General features: G+C 39.8%; 1 protein-coding gene across 1 annotated transcript; it reads left to right on the top strand.

Moving 5' to 3' along the window:
• Positions 1 to 4,422: 4,422 nt before the first annotated feature.
• On the top strand, positions 4,423 to 7,776 carry uts2r3 (urotensin-2 receptor 3). Its single transcript, XM_015048227.1, has 2 exons — positions 4,423 to 4,629; positions 6,475 to 7,776. The coding sequence occupies exon 2, from the start codon at positions 6,516 to 6,518 to the stop codon at positions 7,605 to 7,607; it is 1,092 nt and encodes a 363-aa protein (XP_014903713.1). The 5' UTR covers positions 4,423 to 4,629; positions 6,475 to 6,515; the 3' UTR covers positions 7,608 to 7,776.
• Positions 7,777 to 12,601: the final 4,825 nt, after the last annotated feature.

Genomic DNA, 12,601 nt, shown 5'->3' with positions numbered 1-12,601 from the left:
CAATTTGTCAGGCGGTTTGTTCAGAAACAGGCTAATTAATTAAATGAAAGAGGAAAGCAAAGACGGCCAGGAGGAGGTTAGGGAGCTGATAGGCGTTTACGTGAGGGAGGATTTGTCATATCGTGACTGTCTTCTGATTGCTGATGCAGAAAATAAAGACATGCAGAAAAATGAAGCTGATTTCCTGCAGGAAGAAAGAGTCAAATCTTGACAACACTAAACTCCATCTTGCTCTTTCCAGACCGTCTTCATCAAATCTGACAGAGCTTGGATGGAATACTGATGGATGAAACGACTTTTAGATTTGTACTTGTAAAATCCAAAAAATATATATATATATTTTACTTAAACCTTATTATGCTCTGCTATATGTTGGTATATAAAATCCATTCAATAAACATTGTAGTGTGTGGCTGTAAAGTGGCAAAATGTGAAAAAAATTAAAGAAAGATTCAGCTCACTATAAGTGGGATCTCAGCTTTATTGCTTTTATTTATTCTTTGAGGGGCTCAAATTTTTCTTTTCTATTTCATATCAGACTGAAACTAAACATAGATTTGGTGGAAATTGTATTTTGGTTTTACAAGCACAAAATCAAAACAGCTAAATATTTCAGATTATTAGAGTCAACAGTTTAGTATTACCCAAAGTTTAGTTTGATTTCTATGTTTTCCCTAAAAGATAAATCACTTAGTGTGTATTATGTCCTAAGATCATAATACTTAATTAACTGATTGGTAAATTGATCCACAGCTGCTCACATCAGAGCTATATATTTCTTTCAACAGCTTACATAAAATAGATGTTAACTGTTTGCTAACATTTTATAGTTGTATTAATTAAATTAAAAAAAAAAACATCTACATATTTAGTGGTAGCAACAGTGCTTTAATCTATTAAAGCAAGAAATAAAGATATATACATAATAATAACTCACGTTTTTGAATCGATCCATATCAGACCATAATTGCAGAAAAGCAAACTAAATTTGTCTTTAAATCAATTCATTAATCAATATGAATTTATGGAACACATTTAAACAGCAAAGTGTAACACAAGGTCTTTTTAGAGAACATAAAAAAACAAACATAAAACCATTAGTCACTCGATACACACACACACATGCACACACACACACACACACACACACACACACACACATATACACACACGCAAGAAATAATCAGTAAATTGACAGACTAAAACAATGATGTGATTAAAAGAGAGAGATAAATAAGTCAATCATACACAAATACAGCACAGATCAGCAAGGAAACACATTACAAAGAAAGTGTTACATATGCATATATAATACGTTCATGCAAATATATAATATTTATATAAGAATGAAAGAACTTACACAAACACAGAACTTTTACACAAATAAGCCAAAAGCTACTGTTTAGAAAAATATATAATCTTGCTTTTTAGAAACATATTCCAAACATCCAGATTTAATTTGCTGGAGTGCGTAAGGTCAATAGAGCAAGCAGAAAATATCTCTGCAGCTCAAATGCAACAATCATTCTTCCAGCCATTAATTTCACACACAAAAAACATCCTGATAATGTTTCCATCTCTCATCTTCAGACCTGATTTGCATATAAGAGTGATGCAGGCTAATTAACTGAAAGAAACACACGCAGTCCAGGTCAAAGCTCCAACATGGAGCCCATTGCTCAGATAAATGTAATTAAAAATTATACTGGTTGCCTCCACTGGCTGAGATTGATGTCCTCTGACAAATAGAAATAAACAGCCCACAGCTCCAGCTTCTTTCCCCTCCATCAGTTTTTTTTTCCATGACTACATGTGTTAGAAATAAACAAAAGTAGATGTATAATACCTCACTTCACAGTTTGTAAACATTTTCCTCCTATTTCCCCTCTTGATTTTACTTCTTCAGGCTTCTCGTTACACCAGCCCTCCTACATTTCCATCCAATAAGCCTTTCTATAGGTGCGTGATGGAGGCAGACCTTTCTCCCCTTTTTTGGCATGCCTGTGGCAGGTATTTGCACAAATTCCTCACACCCCACGGGGATAGGTATGTCCACCTCCCCCCCACCCCCTCCAGCCCTCTTGAGTCTTTACTGCCTGTCTCTGTCTGTCTGTCTTTATGTACGAAGCGGACTAGAGCATGGACTCCCCACCGGCACCGACACGAGGCGCAAGCCTCACATTCTGCAGTCACAACTTAAATCATTTCCAAGCCGCCCAGCTTCTCGAAGCTGGCAGACCGCAGCTGTGGGTTTGACAACTGCTGAGCCAAAAACAACTCGGCTGGTAGCAGGCAGTTGGGAGCTGCTTCTGATATGTCCTGAAAGGCCGGTTTATTCAGCGATGCAGTCGGAGCGTCCACCAGGAAAGCTGCGCTGTCTCCCGCATGGAAAGATGTTGATCCGGGCCAGTACATTGGATAGTTAATTTCCTCTACAGTTTAAACACCAGATCACGGTATAAATCCCCTTGTGAGGGTTGGACAGATTGAGTGCGAACAAGAACTGTTGTGGTATTGACATTGGGTCAGAGTTGAAATGTTAGTTATGGAGGTGCGTCACAAAATGACAGGAAATAACAGTGATACGAGGCCCCTTTCTGAACTTCACACATGCAATGAGGCGAAACTGAGCTTAAACTCCGTTTGAATGTATTAAAAAAAAATCCATATCAAAAAGAGTTCAATATGGTCTGAATCTGGTTCAGGTTGACTTTTCTGTCTTTGTGTTTTCCCAGAAATCCACCAAAAGGTCAGACATTCACTTGAATGTGAAAATAGCTACAGTCAAGTGAAAACCTCTAATGAATCATGTATGTCTGAAACTTTGCAACACTTTCACAGCTGTGACTTCGGAGAGAAACTGTTTTAAAAAAATAGACATTTAAATGAATATGTGTGTCTATTGATGGTGTGCAGAAGTACAATGTCTTAGATAATCAAACTAAATTTAATTCCAAGCACACCTAACCTATTTAAACACAAATATATAATTTCATGTATTAAGAGAAAAAGCTTATTGCCATCATTCTGAAATCTTGAATTAAAGGAGATTGAACATATTTATTTGGAAATAAATTCAATTCAATTTCATCAGCCTCACCCAGGCCTGATTATCAGCCATCTGTCAACACAAAGTAGGCAAAAAGCATTAAAAAAATTACATATCTGGCCCTGATATTCACCATCCGTCAGTCCATAAGGGTGTTACAAATTTCACTGTGAAAACCATCAACCACATGGAAAAACTGTGATGACGCCTAGGAGTTTACCAAAATTTTTCCAGGAGAGCATCGTCGTCTAATCCAGGAAGTAACAGAAGAACCCAGAACAACAGCTAATCCCTGCAGGCCTCAGACATCTGAGTAATAAGAGGCCAATCTGCTGGCCAAAACAAGCACAGCTTCATCAAATAATATTCATGTTTTCATAAAACATATTCTGAAAACTGACAAGAAAATTCTAATTTCTGAAATATCATGCTGACAGTCAAATATAGAGGCTTACTTTGCTGATGCCATGAATTCTACTTTCTAGCTGAAAACTCTGACTGAAAATGGCCAAACATCAGTTTTGGATATTTGGGTGATGCAGCAATAATCAGATTATCTTCTAAATCCACAACACAGCCAGTCTAAGTTCACAAACAATATTCACCATAGCAATATCCTGCTAATCTATGAGACTCTTCTGATTCCCCTTTGGGAGGAAATTGCAATTAACAGCCTGGACGTCATCCGTCATTGGTTATATATGTTACCTGAAAATTTTTACTGCGTTCTTAAACATTAACATAAAGTGTTTAGGTAAAAAAAAAAGATTACATATATTTTTCATTATAAAAAATTAAAAAATGTTTCACTAAGCAAATCAACACAGTCTCTCTGAACAAGTTTCATAAATGAACGGAAACGAGCTTTCAGCTCAAAAATATTTCTATTTATAGTCATTTTATTGGCACGAATGTAAATTCTTCCAGTAAATTCCCATTTAGATTTATGCTTCACTGAAACTATTAGAAAGTCATCGAACTATGATCAAGAGTATGATTTAATGTGGCTGCAAAGTACAGGAGAAAAAAAAAACAGACGCTAATGCTACTTTAAGTGTTTCAAATTCTTACAGGACAACTCAGAGGCAAATCAGTGGAAAGGTGGAAAGAAAAGCTTCGCATGAAGCCATAACTCAGACACAACTGAGATGTGCAAACCATAATTACATGAAACATTAAAACGGTCAAATCATTAAAACAGATTTCAACAGATTTGAGGAGTGATTAAGTAAAACTCTGAATTAAATTCAATATGTTCTCATATTTAGTTCACTCAGTGGGGGGGTTTTCGCTGTGCCTAAACATGGAGTCTGGATGCAGGAGAAGCCCCCTTGATTTCTCATCCCACCCCTTTGTGTGACTCTCACTCTGGATCCTCGGACTGACTCAGACAAATCAGAGACTGAGGACGGAGAGCAGCGTTGAGGACGGAACCGCACACCCCAAACTTCAACTTTAAATATTAAATACTAATCCTCCTCATCTGAACGAATCGAAATGAGAAGATTTCAGAATGGGAGCTGAGTGGTTCCAACCCAGGAACATTATTTTGTAACGTCCAGGATTTTACATCTCAGAAAGTAAGTTGAAAATGACTTAACTGTCGTACAACGTATTGAATTCAAATGCATTTCAGTTAGAGTATTGGAAAATATATGTGTTTTTTTTTCTCTCTCTCCCACAAATAAATTCAAAATTGCATTTTACTACAACTAAAGTCAATAAAATACATTATTTAGAACGGCCTTGACGCTAGCAAACATAATACAACCAGCATTATTTTTTTCCAACAGCAATGCGAGAGTTTAATTTAACAAGTAGATTATTTTTGATTATTAAAATGTTCACTGAAAATATAAAACACAGAGATGTAACGCGGTGTATTGTGTATGTAATTAGTCATGTAAAGGGAGCCGCAGCGGCGGGCAGCAGCCGCCCGGGTCACGGGGCTCCTCTGTCAGCCTCTCTCACGAAGACATCTCTCTCTCTGCACACAAGAACTGCGTGTATCGAAGCGAACATGCTGCTCTCCCCTCTCAAAATGAGTGTTTAATTTTTTTTCTCAGCAGAGCGCAGCGCCAGGCGTGAGTCCTGCTGCGTTATGACTCGGCAAATTTACACGCACCGGTCCCCATCCAAACCACCGGTGCGCAAAAGGAGCGCAAGAAATCCAAACAAAACCTTGGCCGTTTATAATCTGCTTGCTAATAAGATCGGCTGTCTTTCATGTTCCCGTACTGTTTCACCTAATTGCTGCCCAGCTGTTGACCCAAAGGGGGAGGTTTTTCCGTGCAGATTTACTGTCTTGAATTGAAGAACCCCCCCCCCCCCCCCCAGCCCAAAGCCCGGCCTACGCGGGCTTCCCGTGTAACAATAAAACCGTGATGGCTGTGCCAACCAGAGCAGGTTTCTGCTGGAACATAAACCATCCTGGATTTGCTGACATTTTCATTTAATCATGTTTATGTGACTTTCTTTACATTGTCTACTGTCAGAGTTTGAATGGGGGCAAATCAAGCTGAAGCAGACAGAAACAGGATTTGCTGGACCATTGTTCACATCATCCATGTGGTGACGCTCAGAGGTGCTCAAATCCCTTGGAGTTGAGCAAATTTTGTCACAATACATCAAACTTACACGTATTTAATCAAGGATTTATGTGATGTTGCAGCAGAAATTGTGACATGACTTTCAACATTTTTTTGTTGCAAACATCTAAAATCTGAAGTATTCAGCAGCCATGTTGATAACTGAACAATCTTTTGCTGCAATCTCAACTGCAAGTGTTTATATTAGATCACTTATTTTTTTTATTTGGAAACACTGTTTTTTTTTTTTACACAATTTTCCACAAATATATTCCAGAGAAAATGTATCTATCCTGTTTATACAAAAGTTTCACATTTAAATAGAAAAAATAGAAATAAATCAATGGTTATTTAAAAACGACTAATCATTTATTATGAATATTGATTTTTCAAACAGATGTAGCATTTGTGGAGCGAAACAGGTTTTATTTTACTGGTCTGAGGGTGAAAATGAATCTTTGAATTGTAAAAGCTGCAGACCCCTGGCCTAGGTGGACAGCCACGTTCTTGATGGTTTGTAGTTGTGCTTGATACGCTTTCTATAATCAGGTGATGGGCTGAATAGGGCTCTGATTTGTATTCATAGAAATTGTGAAAATGAATTACTTTATCCTCCATTTCACAATTAAGCATGATTTTGAGTTCATGTACCTTATAAAACCAAATGAAGATACCTTGAAGTGTGTGGCTGTAACATAAAAAGAAGTGCAACATAGGGCACTCTTAATTTCTCTAGAATCTACAGAAAATAACTCATGTCATGTTCTTCTCTCCATCTGCTTTTATATTTTGATTTGCTCCACATCGCCTGTTTGTCTTTCTTCCTCTTCTACACAGCAGTCTGACGTTTCCCTCTAACCTGCTGACCTTTTGGCATAATGGACCCGTCTTTAGCTCCCACAGCTCTCTACACCCTCACTCCCATCCAGAACCTCTCAGCGCCCTCCTCCTCTCCCTCCATCTCTCCATCGCCCAGCTTTGCCTCCACCGCTCTCTTCTGCTCCCTCCTCTCGCTCCTCTCCCTGCTGGGCATCACAGGAAACCTTTACACTTTGGTTCTCCTTCTGAGGCGCAGCAGAGTTAGGAGAAGACGTGGAGCCGGACTGGCCTGCTGCCTAACAAGAATACCCGTTCCTTCCTGTCTCGCGAACTCTGCCTCTCCTTCCTCCCCCTCCCCCTCGACCTCCTCCACCTCTCTTCACCTCCAGGTGCTGAGCCTGGCGCTTGCCGACCTGCTCTACCTTTTCACCGCTCCCTTCATTGTGTACGACAGCCTGGCGTCCGGATGGGCCTTCGGGGAGCTGGGCTGCCGCCTCCTACTGAGTCTGGACCTCCTCACCATGCACGCCTCCATCTTCACCCTCACCGCCATGAGCATGGACCGCTACAGAGCTGTAGCCCATCCCCTGCGCACCTCCTCCTCCAGCTCCTCCAACCTGCTGCGGGTCACCCTGGCGTGGGGTCTGGCGGTGGCTCTGAGCCTTCCCATGATGATCACCTTGCACCTGGAGGACGGGGAGGACGGCGAGGGACAGCTTTGCGTCCCGGCGTGGGACGAGCAGAGCTCCAAGGCCTATCTGAGCGTACTTTTCTGCACCAGCATCCTCGCCCCTGGGCTGGCCATCGGAGGACTTTACGCCACTCTGGGCCGGCTCTACTGGGTTTCACAGACCCAGCCGGCCTGGGCAAACGGAACCGGCGCGGCGTGCACTCCCCGAGCACCAAAACCCAAAGTTCTGCTTCTCATCCTGGGTATCGTCCTGGCCTTTTGGGCCTGTTTCCTCCCATTCTGGATCTGGCAGCTGCTCCCCCTCTACCAGCCCGACATGCTTCGGACATTACCGGTGGGGACCCAGGTGACGGTGAACCGCATCCTGACAGGACTCACTTATGGAAACTCCTGCGTCAATCCCTTCTTCTACACGTTACTGACTGGGAAGCGGAAACCGATTGGCAGGTGCTCGCATTAGCCAATCAGCTCTGCCGCAAGGGCAGCCCCCTGCAGTGATATTATATCCTCACCAACATTCTGAGTGGAGTTGACCGTCCACCGTCTTCAGATCAAACTACATTGGTGTCAAATGTTTGTACAGCAAAAATCTTCATTTTTGTTTTGCTATAATTTTAAAGGTATTAATAATAAATGTTTCCAGAGGTCATCAAAGGTCAAACAGCTCCCCACATTTACAAAATCAAACTAATTTGGTCTCAATCAGTTGTGCTTTTCGTTGCACATTTTTGAGACAGTGGATTGACATCAAATTTGTTCATTTTGTAGATGTGGGGGGGCTTGTTGACCTCTGGAAACTTTCATTAATATCTTTAAAATGATAGCAACACAACAAAGACGTTTGCTGCCCAAAGTTTGACACCAATTTTGTTTAATTTGAAGAAGGTGGAGTGCACTAAAAAGGCATAAGGATGCTTCGAAAGTGACAGTATTGGCTACCAAAGACGGAAGCAATGAGGATGTTGAAGAAATTATAGCACTTTGTACGAAAGCCTTATGAAAGGACAATGTTTGCTTTATCAGAGAAAATAGCTGATATTAAATTTTACCTGAGAAAGATGAAAATGTTTCTCAAAAATTCTAAAAAAAAAAAAAAAAATTAATGATTCACTGCCTTGCAAAAGTAACTTTTCCATTTTCTTTGCAGAACCACAGAGCGTATGTTTGTTGAGACGTCGTGTGAAAAATCAACACAAAACTGGGCTTAATTGTGAACTAGAAGAAAAGTGTGCAGAGCCAATGCATTGTAGAGACTGAAAGATTTCACTCAATTTTAATTCTTGCTAGTAATTATCAATAAGATTTAGATCTAATCCATTCCAAGATTCCAACAGGCTTTGATCTAAACATATTAAATTTTCATTATCCTGCTTGGAGGTGAACATTCCACCCAATCTCAAATCATTTGCAGCCTCTAACAGGTTTTCTACCCTGCAGTTGGCTCCATTCGTCTTCCCACAGACTGACAAACTTCCCTGTCCCACAGCATTACACTGCCACTGCCATTTACATGGCAGATGCATTGCTTTGGATAAAGTTTACAATGTTGTCTCTGCTGGGTTTCTTGGTCTTCACGATGCTGATTATTGTCCAATGCTCAAAAGACTTCACAGAACAGATGAATTTAGATTTAGAAAAAGCCACAAACTGCTGGGCTCTGTTCACTGAAGATTTCAAAAGGCATTTGGTTGCAATAAATTTTATTTTGGCTTATTGGAGTGAAAGGGGATGAACAAATACGAAGACTACAACTTTTAGAGTTTTATTTGCAGGACATTTTGAGAGTCATGTACCATTTTCCTTCCACTTCATGAGTTCGCACAGAGGTTTGTGATTTTAACGAGAAAAAATGTGAAAAGTTCAAGGTGTGAATATAGTTGAAAGACACAAATTTATCTAAGCGGATGGAATTGCTTATATATTTTTTAATTTGTTCAGTATTTAACATAGCAATAATTAAGATCTACGGAAATTACATGTATAAAAGAATGGAGTTGACTGGTGTATTATGCAAATAAAAACAATAATATTAAGACTGCAGACCAGATATCATATGTTGCAAATATGTTGCATTTCCACTGAAGCCTCTGACACATTTCTGCTTGCTTTTTAGAAAAACCTAAATGAAAATGTTTATTTTTAGACAACTGGTTGGGTCTGGCCAGGAACTCGAAAGGATATTTTTCTGAGACATTGTTTGTTGACATAATAAATTATGTTTAAGCATGTCTGCAGGGTTTTTGTTTTCTGATCCTGAACTTTTACTTTTTTTTTTTTTTTTAAACGAGTTTTCTGTATTGTTGACCTGCATGTTTGGGTTTGAAAATGTACTTATTGTCATTAATCTCACAATATGCTGCATGGCCTTACTTGCTATTGATGCTGAATTAGGTTTATATTGTTGCATATATTCCTGAATAAAGGATTTGCTCTCTATATTTCATACAGTAATTTCCTCTCTAATAGAGAAGTTATTTCCAAGGTTTGGATCTCTAACAAACAATGCACCATGACACAAAAGGTTACCAAGAGAGTGGTCAAGGCTATCCATCACAGTAACAGAAACAACAAGGGAAGAAAAAGAGAAAAATGGAAAGTTTGTTTTTTAGTTGACCTATGTTGCCCTGTAAGGGCAAAACCCAAATCTGTCTGTCTGACTTAAAGGCTGCACTGCAGATCCTGCTGCTCTGTGACACAGATGAGCAAATACTGTTGTTTGACAGCAAGCAGAAAGGATGGGGAGTGGGGGTGGGGATGCTAGGACAAATGGGATAGTGGTGTCACACTTGCACAGTCAGACGCGCTAAATGTTTGGACGGATGGTGTCTGGGAGGAGACGACTTGGGGTTTAAGAAGTTGACCGTGGGATGAGATGCTGGTTTTATATATTTACGCCTCATATCCGTCTCCCACACTGGACTACTGCATACCTCTGAGAACTTTTAAGATGGAAAAAACGCACAAGATAATTAATCGACTTTCAAAAAATGTACCTTTAAAACTGAGTCAGTCTGACAAAAAAAGACGTTATATATTTGCCACACTTAATGGTAGACACTTACTAAAAGGTTTTGATGAAAAACTGTATATTTTATTGTAGCTCTAAGTTAAATACTAGAAGAAAACCTCACACAAACAAAGTTCATTACATAATTCTTTTAAAATAATCTGAATACTGCACATTTTTCAATAATAATTAGGGTAAAGGTGTTGTTCAAATCTACACATTTGCAGCATTTGGAGGGAAGAAGTGACATAAATAACTGATCATAATGTCTGGGCTTCATAAAGCCTGATTTTGTCTTTACTAATCCAAAAGAAGTGACTGAGAATGAACATTTAGATCTACTAGTAGGGTCTAGGTGTGTGTTGACATTAAACAGCTTCCAGGAGATTTGTCTAAAATTTACATGCGTTTATCAGAAACATGAAAATCACAATAATTTTGGGACATTTAATGTTGGATTCAATCAGATCTTTTTTCCACAGTGAGATAATTATACGAGTAAGAGCTAAAATGACTCTTTAAAACAAGAATTAAGTGAATAAGATTGAATTTATTGAGGATTTTGTCTAAAACTCATGTTAGAATTAAAGTCAAGCCCGGTGGTGACATCTTTATTAGGGTCTTGTTTAGTTTTTATTTATTTTAATTATCAAAAGGTTGATTATTCCATCAAAAGTGGTGAAAAATGGAGAATTACCTCCAAGTTCTTTAACCTCACCTTAAATCCACAAATGGTTGAAGCTTCAATAAGACAGTTGCATCCAAAACACATAAAACTGGGTTTTAAATTGATAAAGTCAGCTATTATTACAAAATTTGCATATTTATTTCCAAGTATCTGGGCAAAATTTGTGTTGCGGACTTTGTGGATGTCCACTAAACTTGGTTTAAGTTAATATGTAAGCCGTTTGTAAATATTTGATTCTGCGTAGATTAGGAAAAAAAACGCACAATAAATTCAAACGCACTGGCATTTCTGATTTAAAAATTAATAAAAGTGAAGAACTTGACAGTTCAAATAAATCATTAATTTCATGCACGTATCTCTGTTGCACTTGCATTTGAACAAGAGCGTTACTTGATGAATCATGGCACCAGGAGAAGCTACAGAGGCCGTTATTCCAGTGTGCCATGTGTTTCCAGTTACCTCCGAACATAACGTTCCAGATGCATTCATATTCTCCACAGCCGTGTGCAGGCACACCACAGGGGGCGCTTCTGTTGTGAAGTTAATGCAAAATCCATTCACCTTTCGCAGACAGCTGAGACTTGCACAGCACATTTGTCCATTTGAGTGGAATTTCTCGCAGACGAAGAGCCAACTTCATTTGAAATCACAAGCTTCCAAGTGAAGCCTTGTGATTCTTGGACCCCTGGGTCATACCACAACGACAGAAGATGGAGGCTTCCACCTCATGTAAAGGTGAAATGCTTCCAAAGATCATACTTTGCAGATATTAAAGCACACAGAGTGGTTTAATTTCTCTGAGTCTGCACACAGGACAGGTTTTTGGGCAGAACTCCATACATCGTGTGATTAAACTCCCTTCAGGTCTGCAGGGATGACTGAGTGTTTGATAAACTTTGAATACATGATGTTTGGTCAACCAAACAAAATGGATGGAAAATATTGTCTCAGTGAGGAGACCGCTTGATCCATAAACTTGGTGTTGTTCTTGGTTCACACGTTGCCAGCGCCAGCCGACCTGCTCCAATAATAACTTTCGTCCTCCCCTGGAACAGAAGCTTTCGATTTCACCCTGAGACCGAAAGCAGTGTCTTCCTCTCGCGGCCGCTGGGAAACGCAAGAGCAAATATTTTCCTTCAGAGCGATGTTGCTGTGTTCTACCTGAAGATTTCATAATTCCAGCACATGTCAGTTCCTGGAACCACCCAGCCTCTTTCCATTCCAGCTTCGTCCCATCCCGCCCACCAGGCTCTCCCTCCTGGCCAGTGTCGGAGAGGCGGCTGCAGGTGCCCCTCCCCTGGGCGGCCCGGTCAGGAAAGCACCCCGCTGCCCAGGCGAGACAAGGCCAAAGCCCGGGCCAAATTCATGCTGTGAGGTGCAGAAGAGGCTCCCACTCTAGACATACACAAAAAAAGATTCCCCTCTGGTAAATTCAATCCCCCACTCATCTGTTTTTCGTCTTTTCTGCACCGACTCCTTTGGTACAAAGATGACAGTTCAAATGGTCACAGTGGGATTTACAGATGCACAACTTTGCAGCGTGCCTTAACTTGCAAAAGTATTCACACCTCTTAAACTTTTTTCGTTGGATTTTATTGGAATGTTTTATGACCAACACAAGGCCACCTGTGTCTAGGTGGAGGGGAAATCATACAAGGATTTCTTTTCTTTTTCTTTCTTTTCTTTTTTTTTAAAATAAAATCAATTTTAATCTGACCCCCTTTACCAGCAAGTAAAATCAGCTGTGACCAATCGGATT

The sequence above is a fragment of the Poecilia latipinna genome, unplaced genomic scaffold, assembly GCF_001443285.1.
Source record: "Poecilia latipinna isolate Pla-1442-1.1 unplaced genomic scaffold, P_latipinna-1.0 Scaffold869, whole genome shotgun sequence".
NCBI lineage: Eukaryota > Metazoa > Chordata > Actinopteri > Cyprinodontiformes > Poeciliidae > Poecilia > Poecilia latipinna.
This window is presented reverse-complemented; position numbering and strand designations above follow the sequence as displayed.

Bases quoted from the DNA above. Each gene is read 5' to 3' on its own strand.
- uts2r3 (XM_015048227.1), top strand. From the start codon at position 6,516: ATGGACCCGTCTTTAGCTCCCACAGCTCTCTACACCCTCACTCCCATC.